General features: G+C 39.9%; 1 protein-coding gene across 3 annotated transcripts in view; it reads right to left on the reverse strand.

The window, feature by feature from the left end:
* eps8l2 (EPS8 signaling adaptor L2) overlaps positions 1–14,003 on the reverse strand; it is a 111,473-nt gene that overhangs the window by 27,435 nt on the left and 70,035 nt on the right. For all 3 annotated transcript variants that reach the window (XM_062061016.1, XM_062061015.1, XM_062061017.1), the window contains one exon: positions 3,215–3,341. In XM_062061016.1, coding sequence (XP_061917000.1) covers positions 3,215–3,341 — 127 coding nt within the window. The remainder of the gene's footprint in view (positions 1–3,214; positions 3,342–14,003) is intronic.

Consider the following 14,003-nt stretch of genomic DNA (forward strand, 5'->3'; position numbering starts at 1 on the left):
GTGAAGCCGACGGCGTTTCTGGGTGTTGTTGATAAACGGTTTTCGCCTTGCATAGGAGAGTTTTAACTTGCACTTTACAGATGTAGTGACCAACTGTAGTTACTGACAGTGGGTTTCTGAAGTGTTTCTGAGCCCATGTGGTGATATCCTTTACACACTGATGCCGCTTGTTGATGTAGTACAGCCTGAGGGATCGAAGGTCACGGGCTTAGCTGCTTACGTGCAGTGATTTCTCCAGATTCTCTGAACCCTTTGATTATATTACGGAGCGTAGATGGTGATATCCCTAAATTCCTTGCAATAGCTGGTTGAGAAAGGTGTTTCTTAAACTGTTCAACAATTTGCTCACGCATTTGTTGACAAAGTGGTGACCCTCGCCCCATCCTTGTTTGTGAATGACTGAGCATTTCATGGAATCTACTTTTATACCCAATCATGGCACCCACCTGTTCCCAATTTGCCTGTTCACCTGTGGGATGTTCCAAATAAGTGTTTGATGAGCATTCCTCAACTTTATCAGTATTTATTGCCACCTTTCCCAACTTCTTTGTCACGTGTTGCTGGCATCAAATTCTAAAGTTAATGATTATTTGCAAAACCAAAAAAATGTTTATCAGTTTGAACATCAAATATGTTGTCTTTGTAGCATATTCAATTGAATATGGGTTGAAAATGATTTGCAAATCATTGTATTCCGTTTATATTTACATCTAACACAATTTCCCAACTCATATGGAAACGGGGTTTGTAAAAACAACCATGATTTTAACAGACACACCTCACAATTTACAACAAAAATGCTCTCATGGATAAATATAATACACATTAAGTTGATTCGTCAAACATTAGTGACCGTGTGAGCAGCTTTGATTGCTCCAAAGCCATTTTTTAACTTCAATTGTGAATGAAGAGTCATCTGTTAGACTTTTCAAGTTTGTTGTGAGGTCGTTCCATTCCTTTATCGCTTTATATAAAAAGGCTGTCAACTCAATGGTATTAATTTCCAATCTATCAAGATAAAAAATTATATCAAAATCAAATTACAGTCTGTTATTTATATAGTTTCCTCATTTCCTCGACTGGTGCACTAACATTATGTGGTTTATTATTAAACGTTTTTACATATGTAGCATCATCTACAAAGATACAATGAATTGCTATTGCGACATCTAGTGGACACATTTAGAACACCAGTTTCTTTCATTCAAAATTTTCGGTTCATTTTTTTATACTCTGCAAACTCATCCCGCAGGCCGGATAGAACCTGTTCGTGGGCCTGATCCGGCCCGCGGGCCGTACGTTTGGCACCCCTGCTGTGTACTGATGTAGCTCCAGAGTTGAGAAACAGAATCTCTGAATAGAGAAATGTCTTGCATGCAGAAAAAGTGTCACATGACACAACAATGCTGCTGTAAGAGAGTTGAAACATCATTCAAAGTCAACGTATTTGGGCAGTTATCGTACTTTGCCCCTTCAAATAGTGCATGGCTGAGTTTTTAATGTTATGTCTTCCACAACGCAAACAACCATTTCAATTCATATTCCCACTATGAAACAAATACCGTATTTTTTGGACTATAAGTCGCAGTTTTTTTCATAGTTTGGTGCGACTTATACTCAGGAGCGACTTATGTGTGAATTTATTAACACATTACCGTAAAATATCAAATAATATTATTTAGCTCATTCACGTAAGACAGGGGTGTCCAAAATTTTTCCACTGAGGGCCGCACATGCAGGGGCCATTTTGATTATTTTTTTCATTTTTAAACCATAACAAAATATATGGATTTTTTGAATTTATTTTACATTTAAGGGTCCCGGGGACCATAAAGGGTCTCAGTCATTAAAATGTTAAAAATAAGTACAATTATTATTTTAATTTTTTTTTATTTAACGCTTACAATAAATCACTATATCAACTTCAAGTTGATATAAAGTAATATAAAAAAAAAGGTTTTATGGCTTTTCTGTCAAAAAATACTTTATTTTAATAGTAAAACTGAAATATGCATTATTTAGTAATAGGAGCCCTAAAAGATCAATAATGCAGGACACCATTGATTTTAATTATTTTATATTTTTTGAGTAATCACAGTGAAAAGTTAAATAAAATACCACTAAATATATTTGGTATCCAAAAGGTGCCCCACTCATAAAGTGATACATTTTTATTAGGTTTTTCTTTTGCGTTCAACACTTAAGTTACAGGATCAACTTCAGATATATCTGTCAATTTTACGTTTGAACTATTATTTTGTTTGTATTATGCTCTTTTGTCAAAGAAAGCTTTGATGTTTTTATATGGCAACCACACAATTTATGCAATATTTACCACATAAAACATTTTATAGTGAAATATTTGAAGTAATTGGAGCCTTGAAAATAATTAATTATAACATGGATTTTTTTGTCTTTTTTTTTTTTTTTGAGCAATGGCAAAAAAAATAAAAATAAAGAAAGCCTGCATGGCAGCTTTGTGTCAACATTGCAACTTTTTCTCGTTAGATTTCACCTCATTCCACTTTTTTTAAGTGTTCTTTTTTATTTTTGGAATAGCATTTCCAGAATGTGTGGCGGGCCGGTAAACAATTAGCTGCGGGCCGCAAATGGCCCCCGGGCCGCCCTTTGGACACCCCTGACGTAAGAGACTAGACGTATAAGATTTCATGGGATTTACCGATTAGGAGTGACAGATTGTTTGGTAAACGTATAGCATGTTCTATATGTTATAGTTATTTGAATGACTCTTACCATAATAATTTAACATAGCAGGCACGTTCTCACGTTATTTATGCCTCATATAACGTACACTTATTCAGCCTGTTGTTCACTATTCTTTATTTATTTTAAATTGCCTTTCAAATGTCTATTCTTGGTGTTGGCTTTTATCAAATACATTTCCCCCAAAAATGCGACTTATACTCCAGTGCGACTTATATATGTTTTTTTCCTTCTTTATTATGCATTTTCGGCCGGTGCGACTTATACTCTGGAGCGACTTATACTCCGAAAAATACGGTAAGTAATAATAATAATACCCCTGCAATGAAATCAGAGTGTTTGCAGTATGTCTTAAGAAAAGCCATACGGGTGTTTACGGTCACACGCATGCATCAGTGGACACAAAGAGATACAAACATGGCGGTGTGAACAATACCAGACATATTGTCACTTGGTTGTTGCCACCACAGAAGAAGAAAGGGAGACAGACCTGCTGGTCCTTTCTTCTTATTCTTCTTACTCTTGTTGCGCTGGTTGAGCTGGGAAAAGGCTTCGTTGGCCTTTTGAACCCGCGCCACAAAAATCTCAATGTCGTCCAGTGCAGAGTTGAGGATTTGCTGAAGGACAAGAAGAAGAAGAAGATGACGTGACAAAGGAACATATTAGTCTGAGTCAGCCCTTGGTTGTGGCCCCATTTTAGTTTTTAATATTACTTATATATTATTATAATATACCATAGTAAGTAAACAAATACACTGCAAAAACTGAAATCTAAGTAAGATGAAATATCTCAAATAAGGGTGATATTTGCTTATTTTCTGTCTGATAAGATAATTCTTCTCACTAAGCAGATTTTATGTTAGAGTGTTTTACTTGTTTTAAGGGTTTTGGTCCTAAATGATCTCAGTAAGATATTACAGCTTGTTGCTGATATTTGATGACCTATATTGAGTAAAACATGCTTGAAACTAGAATATCAACTGTTGCAAAGCTGTGTCATCAACACTCACAAGTATAAAACTACTTTTTTAAAGTAAAAATTACTTATTTCAAGCATGAAAAAAAAAAATCCTGACTTTGACCCAATTGTGTCTCATAATTAAAACAGATGACAGCCAAATGGACTTTGCTGTTTTATTTTCAATGAAACAATAGAAAATAAGTATTCATATAGTAGTACAGTTGGCACAGTACAGTAAACTGACAGTTAATATTTAAAAATGTAATATCTGACATTTCTAACAGTTTTGACCAGGAATAGTTCATTCACATTCAGATAAATTCTTCAAAATTACAATTAATTTTTTTTTGCAGAGGGCAGAGGTGTATATGCGCACTAATTGACTGAAAGAGCACGCACTTGGCGCGATGATGTCATGTTGTCGATGGAAAAATGCATTTTCAGGCAATATGATTTGCCTGAGCGGCTAGGAGACCCCGAGAGTAACAAGCGGTTGCCTTGTTGCCTTTCCATTAAGAACAATAAATTAGTTTTTAGTATAAGTTTGCTGGTTTCAAGAAATGTAATGCCGAGCGCATATCATTATGTCAAGATAATGGCACTAGCATTTACTTTATTTAAGAGTATTTTTCAACAAATTGAGCAAAAAGGTCTCTTTTTTTTTCTACCAAGAAAAGTGCACTTGTTATTAGTGAGAATATACTTATTTTAAGGTATTTTTGGGTTCATTAAGGTTAGCTAATTTTACTTGTTTTGGAAAGTCTTGACAAGCCAAATTTCCGTGTTCTATTGGCAGATAATTTTGCTTAGTTCAAGTAAAATACCCCTCATTTTTGTATTTTTTTTCTTGTTTTTGAACACTGACTTTTTACAGTGTATTAAAGATTATTTATGTATTTAATATTTGTTTACTTACTATGGTATTTTATTCATCTATTATTTATATATTCACTGTTCTGTTACAGAGAACAAGGAAATGGGATAAAATTGCTATGGTATGAAAAGGGGTAGGATTAAATAAACTCAGCTTCTTCCTACTCCTTTTCGGACGTGCTGTGATGAAACAACTGGAAATATGTGATGCATTACATTGTATCGTATACATGTTCCAAATAAACTGAAACTGAACTGAACTGAACTGAATCAGTATTAGACTGCTGAAGGGCCCCCATCTAATGTCATTTCCCACACCCAGTCAGTTTACGTGCACTAAAAAAACATATTGTTGACTTACTTTGGTTGAAAATAGCTTTTTAAAACACATGTAAAAAACTTGATAAGGTTTTTCATGCAGCACGCAGCTTGTGATGTTTCCAAGATTTTGTAAGGAAAACACGTTAATAAGGTTTTAAAAATGGGATTAACATATCTATATTTTATGATTGTAAACCATTTCCCTCTTAAATGTACACGCTGCCATTCATCCATCATTGTATCTGGCATTAATTAGTGAAATAAGATTACAAAATGTGTCACGTTTCCCTTTACTTCCTAATCTGATTGATTGATTGATTGATTGATTGAAACTTGTATTAGTAGATTGCACAGTACAGTACATATTCCGTACAATTAACCACTAAATGGTAACACCCCAATAACTTTTTCAACTTGTTTAAGTTGGGGTCCACGTAAATCAATTCATGGTACAAATACATACTATCATCATAATACAGTCATCACACAAGATAATCATCAGAGTATATACATTGAATTATTTACATTATTTACAATCCGGGGGGCGGGATGTGGAGGGTTTGGTTGATATCAGCACTTCAGTCATCAACAATTGCATCATCAGAGAAATGGACATTGAAACAGTGTAGGTCTGACTTGGTAGGATATGTACAGCGAGCAGAGAACATAGTGAGTTCAGATAGCATAAGAACAAGTATATACATTAGAAATACATTTGATCATTTACATTTGGTTATTTACAATTCGGGGAGGTGGGATGTGGAGTGCATTCCATATTGATGTGGCATAGAAGGAGAATGAGTTAAGACCTTTGTTTGATCGGAATCTGGGTTTAACGTGGTTAGCGGAATTTATAGACCAGGCTCAGTGCAAGTTGTTTTACTCTTTCCTCCACCCTGACTCAGCCCACTTTGGAGAAGTGGGTAGGAGTAAGGTGTGATCTGGGGTGGAGGTCTAAAAGTAACCTGACTAGCTTGTTCTGGGATGTTTGGAGTCTAGATTTGAGGGTTTTGGAGGTGCTAGGGTAATCGAAAAAGGGTTGAACGAGAGTTCCCGCTAAAACAGTGGTTCTTAACCGTGTTGGAGGTACCGAACCCCACCAGTTTCATATGCGCATTCACCGAACCCTCCTTTTTTTAAAAATTCAAGACAAATTATTATATGTTTTTGGTAACGCTTTAGTATGGGGAACATATTCTAAGTAACAAATACTTAATTTAGAGTTTTTTGGACACTAGAGGAACATATTCTAAGTAACAAAGACTTAATTTATAGTTATTTGGTTAGGGTTAGGATTAGGGTTCGGGTTAGGGTTAGAGTTAGAGGGTTAGGGCCAGGGTTATAATAAGGTCATGCCGAATAAGGCATTAATAAGTACTTAATAATGACTAGTTAAGAGCCAATGTGTTACTAATTTGCATGTTAATAAGCAACTAATTAATGGTGAATATGTTCCCCATACTAAAGTGTTACCATGTTTTATTACTGGTGCACAAAATGAAGCGTGCATGAACATCACCTTGTTCAAACAACAAAACCAACGCAGTGCATAAACTCACAACAAATTACACACCTGCAAATCAGTCTGACTTCTGCTGTTGCCGTATCCGTAATACGCCGATAGGGAGAAGTTTTTATTTACACGATGAGTCGGGTGTGTTTTAACCTCCGCCGAACCCCTGAGGCCGACTCACCGAACCCCTAGGGTTCCATCGAACCCAGGTTAAGAACCACTGCGCTAGAATCCTCAAGGTGCTTTTGTTGACCAGAGAGGAGATTCTGTAGAGAAATCTCGTTCGTTGGTTGACCTTTCTGATTACCTTGGTTGCCATTTTATCACAGGAAAGATTAGCCTCTAGAATGGAACCTAGGTAGGTGACCTCGTCTTTCCTGGTGATAACAATGTCACCCACTTTTATTGTGAAGTCATCTAAAGGAGAGATTAGTTGATTCATGTCGGATTATCATCATTGGATAATGATACCGTATTTTTCGGGACCATAGGGCGCACAGGATTAAAAGGCGCACTGCCGATGAGCGGGTCTATTCAGGTCTTTTTTCATACAAAAGACGCACCGGACTATAATGCGCATTAAAGGAGTCATATTATGATTGTTTTTCTAAATTTAAAACACTATCTTGTGGTCTACATAACATGTAATGGTGGTTCTTTGGTCAAAATGTTGCATAGATTATGTTTTATAGACCATTTTTAAGTCGCTTTCTGAGCGTCTCTTTAGGATGCGCCGTTTTGTGGGCGGTCTTATTTACGTGGCTCACCTTCGGCAGCGTCTTCTCCCCGTCATCTTTGTTGTAGCGGCGTAGCGTGCAAGGACGGGGGTGGAAGAAGTGTCAAAAGATGGAGCTAACTGTTTTAATGACATTCACACTTTACTTCAATTAATAACGAAGCAGCATCTCCTCATCTGTGGCTCACTAATGCAAAATCAATGCCGGAAATGTGTCCGGTGAAAAAAAGTCCGACGGGAACTAACTAAAGTTCCGTGGGTGAACTATGTAAACCCACTACAGTTTTTAGCGCTTTGATAGCTAGTCTACTGACAGATATAAGTAAGAACTTTACGATACTTTTTATTAGAAATGGCAACAGCGGAAGATGAATGCCACAAAAGAAGGTAAAGAAAAAGACGGGCTACAATTACGGACACGCGCACATTTTCAGGACTTATGCAGATCCCAAATACACATCAGCAGGTACCAGAAGGTAAGAAAAGTTGTTTTTTGATAATATTGCGAAACAAAACGCCAGATAATGTCTGCTAATAGGTGCCATTTTGCGGTCCTTATACACACACCATAATAATACTCGTATGTTTAATGTGCCGACAATCCATCAAGCGGTGTGGCTTCATAGCTTACCGAAGTTGTACTAAAAACCTTTTTGACAGATTTTTGAATGCCGTGTGTAATGTTCTATATTCTCTATGGAACATTTAAAGTTTTGGTGTTGTTTACTGCCATCATATTGCAATCTACACATATCTCTTATGTATGACTGCCATCTACTGATCACACTTATTACACCATGTACCAAATAAAATAGTTTCGAGGTTGGTAAGCACAACCAGAATTATGCCGTACATTAGGTGCACCGGGTTGTAAGGCGCACTGTCGATTTTTGAGAAAATTAAAGGGTTTTAAGTGTGCCTTATTTGCGATTCAAGAACTCCTTCATTCCACACTCCATCCAGCTGTATAATCACTCGCCATACAGCAGTAGATGACATCTGCCTATTAACTGACACCTGACATGTTAGCTACTTCTCTTTGTTTATAATGTTTATAATGTCTATTTTCTATTTCCTGCTGGATCTACTCTCTATTTTATGCTGCTGCTGTCACATATACTGTATATACTGTAATATTGTACATGGTCATTGGTATATATTGTATATATGTTATAGACATAATATAATATATCTGTAGATAGATTATTCTGTACACATACTATGTATATATTTGTATATATATTAGATTTTTTTATCGCTATATTAGTCTATTTATACCTGCATTGTCCTTTCCATCCTTACACTTTCCATCATTGTAACTGAGCTACTGTGTTGAACAATTTCCCTTGTGGATCATTAAAGTTTGTCTAAGTCTAAGTCTAGTCCGAAAAATACGGTAGTCATAATAATACACCGTTATTATATTAGGTATTATTACATTATTTGTGCATCTGCTTGGGGTTGAAGGGGAACTTCACTTTTTGGGAATTGTGCCTAAAGGTTAGTAGGTTTCCAATTAAATGTCCATTGCATGTATTTACACACGTGATTAGCATAGGTGGATTAATGACCGGGCCTACCGGGCCCAGGCCCAGGGGGCCAGAGGCCCCAAGGGGCCAGGCCAACTTGGCCCCGCGGCCGCGACCCAAGCAAAACTACTTTTGCAAAAATAATAATCTTAAGCCCCAAGGGGCCAGGCCAACTTGGCCCCGCGGCCATGATCCATAGAGGGTAAGAGGCCCCAAGGGGCCAGGTTAAACTTGGCCCCGCGGCCGCGACCCACAGAGGGCCAGAGGCCCCAAGGGGCCAGGCCAACATGGCCCCGCGGCCATGATCCATAGACGGTCAGAGGCCCCAAGGGGCCAGGCCAACTTGGCCCCGCGGCCACGATCCATAGAGGGTCAGAGGCCCCAGGGGGCCAGGTCAACTTGGCCCCGCGGCCACGATCCATAGACGGTCAGAGGCCCCAAGGGGCCAGGCCAACTTGGCCCCGCGGCCACGACCCACAGAAGGCCAGAGGCCCCAAAGGGCCAGGCCAACTTGGCCCCGCGGCCGCGAGCCACAGAAGGCCAGAGGCCCCAAGGGGCCAGGTCAACTTGGCCCCGCGGCCACGATCCATAGAGGGTAAGAGGCCCCAAGGGGCCAGGTCAACTTGGCCCCGCGGCCGCGACCCACAGAGGGCCTGAGGTCCTAAGGGGTCAGGCCAACTTGGCCCCGCGGCCATGATCCATAGAGGGCCAGAGGCCCCGAGGGGTCAGGCCAACTTGGCCCCGATCCATAGAGGGTCAGAGGCCCCAAGGGGCCAGGCCAACTTGGCCCCGCGGCCACGACCCACAGAGGCCCCAAGGGGCCAGGCAAAATTGGCCCCGCGGCCATGATCCACAGAGGGCCAGAGGCTCTCAATCATTATTATCAAAGCTAATTCTCAAATTGGATGGATCACACAACCTCACTCACATATTCTTTATCAATTATTAAAGGTTGTTTCTGAATTTTGATCACAGAACTTAATGCAAATATTCTTGATTGTTTGACAAAGCTCATTCTCAAATTTTGATTACACAACCTTACTCTGACAAATTATCATTATCAAAAAGCTCTATCTCGAATTTGGATCACAGAATCTCACTCAAGTATTCTTAGCTGTGCCCCTCCCCCATCGAGTCTTTCATAAACCGGTCTGTTCTTTTAGAATCTCCTCATTTGGTATTTTGAACTCGTGAGAGACTACTCAAAATTTGGTTTCCTTTCCCTCAGTTCAGACTCAGAGATAATTTGAAATCATTCAACAAGAAGTTTAACGCGCGCACACACACACACACACACACTTGAGTTGAGCATTACTTGGAAATTCTTATATTTTCCATTTTGCTGTTATTATCAGCATCTTCCCATTTTGTCCTTTTCTTTCGAGAAAGTTTACAGTCTGACATTTGTCACTGCTGTCAGTTAATAACTTTTTGGTCTTTGACCCATTTTGTCATTTTCTCGATTCGATCGTCACTGACCACTCTCTCCTGTCTGGCAGACATCGTTGCTGCCATCATAGCTAGCAAGCTGCCTGCAGCGGGTCATCCCTATGTTCCCCGTCCCTATGTTACCCGGGTCCTATGTTCCCCTCTACCGGGGAACTAAGGACCCTTTTTAAAAAAAAGGGTTCTATGTTCCCCGCTGCGGGGAACGTACAACACTTTTTCCAGAAAAGGGTTCTATGTTCCCCGCTGCTTCCAATGCGCGACTAAGTAAGACGCACGCAGACACGCATGACAGAGACGCGTTTAAGTTGTCGAAGGAAGGAAGTTCGCGTTTGAGTTGCTCTATCTGCTGCCGCACGCCCTGTGACAGGTTAGGTTTAGGGATGGTTTTGGTCAGGGCACAATTTCGCCAAAAAAGTGCTCCACAACGCCCTGTGACAGGTTAGGTTTAGGGATAGTTTTGGTCAGGGCACAATTTCGCCAAAAAAAAGTGCTCCACAACGCCCTGTGACAGGTTAGGTTTAGGGATGGTTTTGGTCAGGGCACAATTTCGCCAAAAAAAAGTGCTCCACAACGCCCTGTGACAGGTTAGGTTTAGGGATGGTTTTGGTCAGGGCACAATTTCGCAATTTCGCCAGATACAATGCAGGGAACATAGGACCCTTTTTTAGAAAAAGGGTCCTAAGTTCCCCGGTCGCATACAAAGACCCAGGAACAACCGGGGAACATAGGACCCGGGGAACATAGGACCCGGGGAACATAGGCACGCTCCCGCCTGCAGATAGCAACATTTTGGTGTCCTTTGGGAAAATATTTAGAAAGAAGACAAAAGTACACACAGTTGTACAACTATTTTCTTTATGATCTTTTTTTGTTAGTTTCTCTGTTACTGTGTGTGGCCAATTAAGCGACTTTTGGCCATACCTGGCTGGTGACATTTAGCGACTTTCTGGTTGATGTTAAGATTAATAATAGCAACAGTTCTCTTCATCTTAATGCAATTTATTGTGTCTGTCTCTCCACATTTTGCCATTAGGTACTTTGAGCTCTTGTTGGTCAGTCACTCTAAGGTACATTGTTGCTGCCATCATAGCTAGCAAGCTGCCTGCAGATAGCGACATTTTGGTGTCCTTTGAGAAATATTAAGAAAGAAGACAAAAGTACAAGACATTGTACGATTACTATCTTTTTAAAATTATTTGTTTCACTGTGTGATTGACCGACTTTGCCGCCAGATTTCGCGTCTTTTGGCCATACCTGGCTAGCGACTAAAAACATCATTTAGCGACTTTTTGGTTGTGAAGATAAGTGGTAAAAGCAGATCTTCCTGTTGGTCTTCCCACATTTTGCCATTTGGTACTTTGCACTCTTCTTGGTCACTCCAAGGCATTTGTCCCTGCCTTCAGCTAGTCACTTGGCTCTTTTGGAATATATTTCACTGTAATTGGCTCTCTCTCTCTCTTTCTCCTCAGTACAAATCAGCCTGTTCCCTTGCCATTCATCACTGACCACTCTGCTCTCCTGTCTGTCAGACATTATTGCTGCTTGCAGATAGCTTGGGGTCCTTAGAGAAAATATCAGAAGAGAAAAGTACACAATTATCTTAATTATCTTTTTTATTCAGTCAGTCCTTCAGTGAGTCCCAGTGTGTTGGCGATTAAGCAACGTTGGCATTCAATTAGCGACTTTTGGCCATACATGGCTGGCGACTCAAAAAACTAGAAAAAAAGTACAAAAAGTTGTACAATTAATATCTTTATTATCCTTAATTCCCCTGAATCCTAGAGTGTGTTGCAATTAAGCAACTTTGCTGCTAGGTTTAGCGACTCTTGTTTTGGGCATACCTGGCTAGCGACTACAAACATTATTCAGCAACTTTTTGGCTGTTAAGATTAACGTTAATAAATTAAATCCTAATACAATTTATTGTGTTGGTCTCGCCATCTTGCTATTAGGTACTTTGAATTCTTGTTGGTCTCTGCTAAGGTATCTGGCTGTTGTCTTTGCCTTCAGTTAGTCACTTGGCTCTGGAATATATTTAACTGTACTTGGCTCTCTCTTTCTCCTCAGTACAAATCAGTCTGTTCCCTTGCCATTTAGACATTTTCTTGATTGGATCATCACTGACCACTCTGCTCTCCTGCTGTCTATCAGACATTGTTGCTCCCATCATAGCTAGCAAGCTGCCTTGGTGTCCTTTGTGAAAATATTTAGATAGAAGACTAAAGTGCACAAAGGTGTACAATTATTATCTTTTCAAAATATTTGTTTCACTGTCAGTGTGATTGACCGACTTTGCCGCTAGATTTCGCGTCTTTTGGCCATACCTGGCTAGCGACTGAAAACATCATTTAGCAACTTTTTGGTTGTGAAGATAAGAGGTAAAAGCAGATCTGCCTGTTGGTCTTTCCACATTTTGCCATTTGGTACTTTGCACTCTTGTTGGTCACTCCAAGGCATTTGTCCCTGCCTTCAGCTAGTCACTTGGCTCTTTTGGAATATATTTCACTGTAATTGGCTCTCTCTCTCTTTCTCCTCAGTACAAATCAGTCTGTTCCCTTGCCATTTAGACATTTTCTTGATTCGATCATCACTGACCACTCTGCTCTCCTGCTGTCTATCAGACGAATCAGTTGATTCTCTGCTCTCAATTGTCTATGCTAGTAAGCTGTTATTCTCTGCTTTGGAGTGTTGATGCTGGGTTGCTAGTTTTCTAAATCACCTCACACACTTGAAGGAAGCAGCACCGATCATAAACACACAAACAAACTCACACACACACACACACACACACACACACACACACACACACACACACACACACACACATAGTTGGTTTATCTGTTGTGATAGGCAAAGAGCCAATGTGCAAAGAAAGAAGGGAAATATGGATCATAAACGTTTAAGTGGAGGAGCTAGAAAAAAAATTCAGCAAGAAAAGAAAAAAAAGGAATCAGTTTTACTTGAGAGTGTTCCAAATATCTCCAGCTTCTTCAGTACAAAGACATCTGCTGAAAGCAATTCTATAAATGCTACTGCAAATTCAGCTAAGGTTAGCAATGCACCTGAGCTAGCATGTAGCTCCCAAGATCCTGAGACCACTACAAGTGTAGACACTGAACCAAATGCTTCTGATGCTTATGATTCAACCAATTCAGCAGTAGCCAGTTGCTCGGATGAATGTGAGGTCACTGCACCTCTGGACAGCATAGAAAATGAGCTGAATCTTTCTTCAACACCATCTACAGTGACAACTCTACCTAGTGATCCCGCTAAATGGGCTGAGACCCTCACTGAGTCAATGAAGGAAGTTCTTATTCAAAGAGGTGCAAAATCATTTCACAACCGTCACAGCCATTATCCAGCTTCTGTGAGGAACAGTGGGCTAGGAGGCAAAACCCGATGCCTAAACAATGAACATTTTACTTCACACTTGCCCAATGGACAACGAGTACAAAGAGAGTGGCTGATGTACTCTCCCTCTACTGGTAATGTTTACTGCTTTGCATGCAAACTGTTTTCCCCAAAAACGCATTCTTTTGTGACAGGCTATTGTGATTGGAAACACTCAGAAAGATTTGGTGAACATGAGCGAAGTGCTGAGCACATAACCTGCATGCAAGCAGTCTTGAACCGCGCCAAAGGTGCCACAGTTGATGCAGACCTGTTCAAACAGTTTCAGGCAGAGAGCAGCTATTGGAGGCAGGTGTTACAAAGAGTTGTTGCAGTCATTAAATTCCTTGCAGAAAGGGGCCTTGCATTTAGGGGTAAAAATGAATCGTTAGGGTCTCCTCTCAATGGGAACTACCTTGGTATTCTGGAGGTCCTGGCTGAATTTGATCCCTTTCTAAAGGATCACATCAGAAAGTTTGGGCAGATGGGTCGAGGTAATACCTCATA

This window comes from Entelurus aequoreus, linkage group LG10, assembly GCF_033978785.1.
Source record: "Entelurus aequoreus isolate RoL-2023_Sb linkage group LG10, RoL_Eaeq_v1.1, whole genome shotgun sequence".
Classification (NCBI taxonomy): Eukaryota; Metazoa; Chordata; class Actinopteri; order Syngnathiformes; family Syngnathidae; genus Entelurus; species Entelurus aequoreus.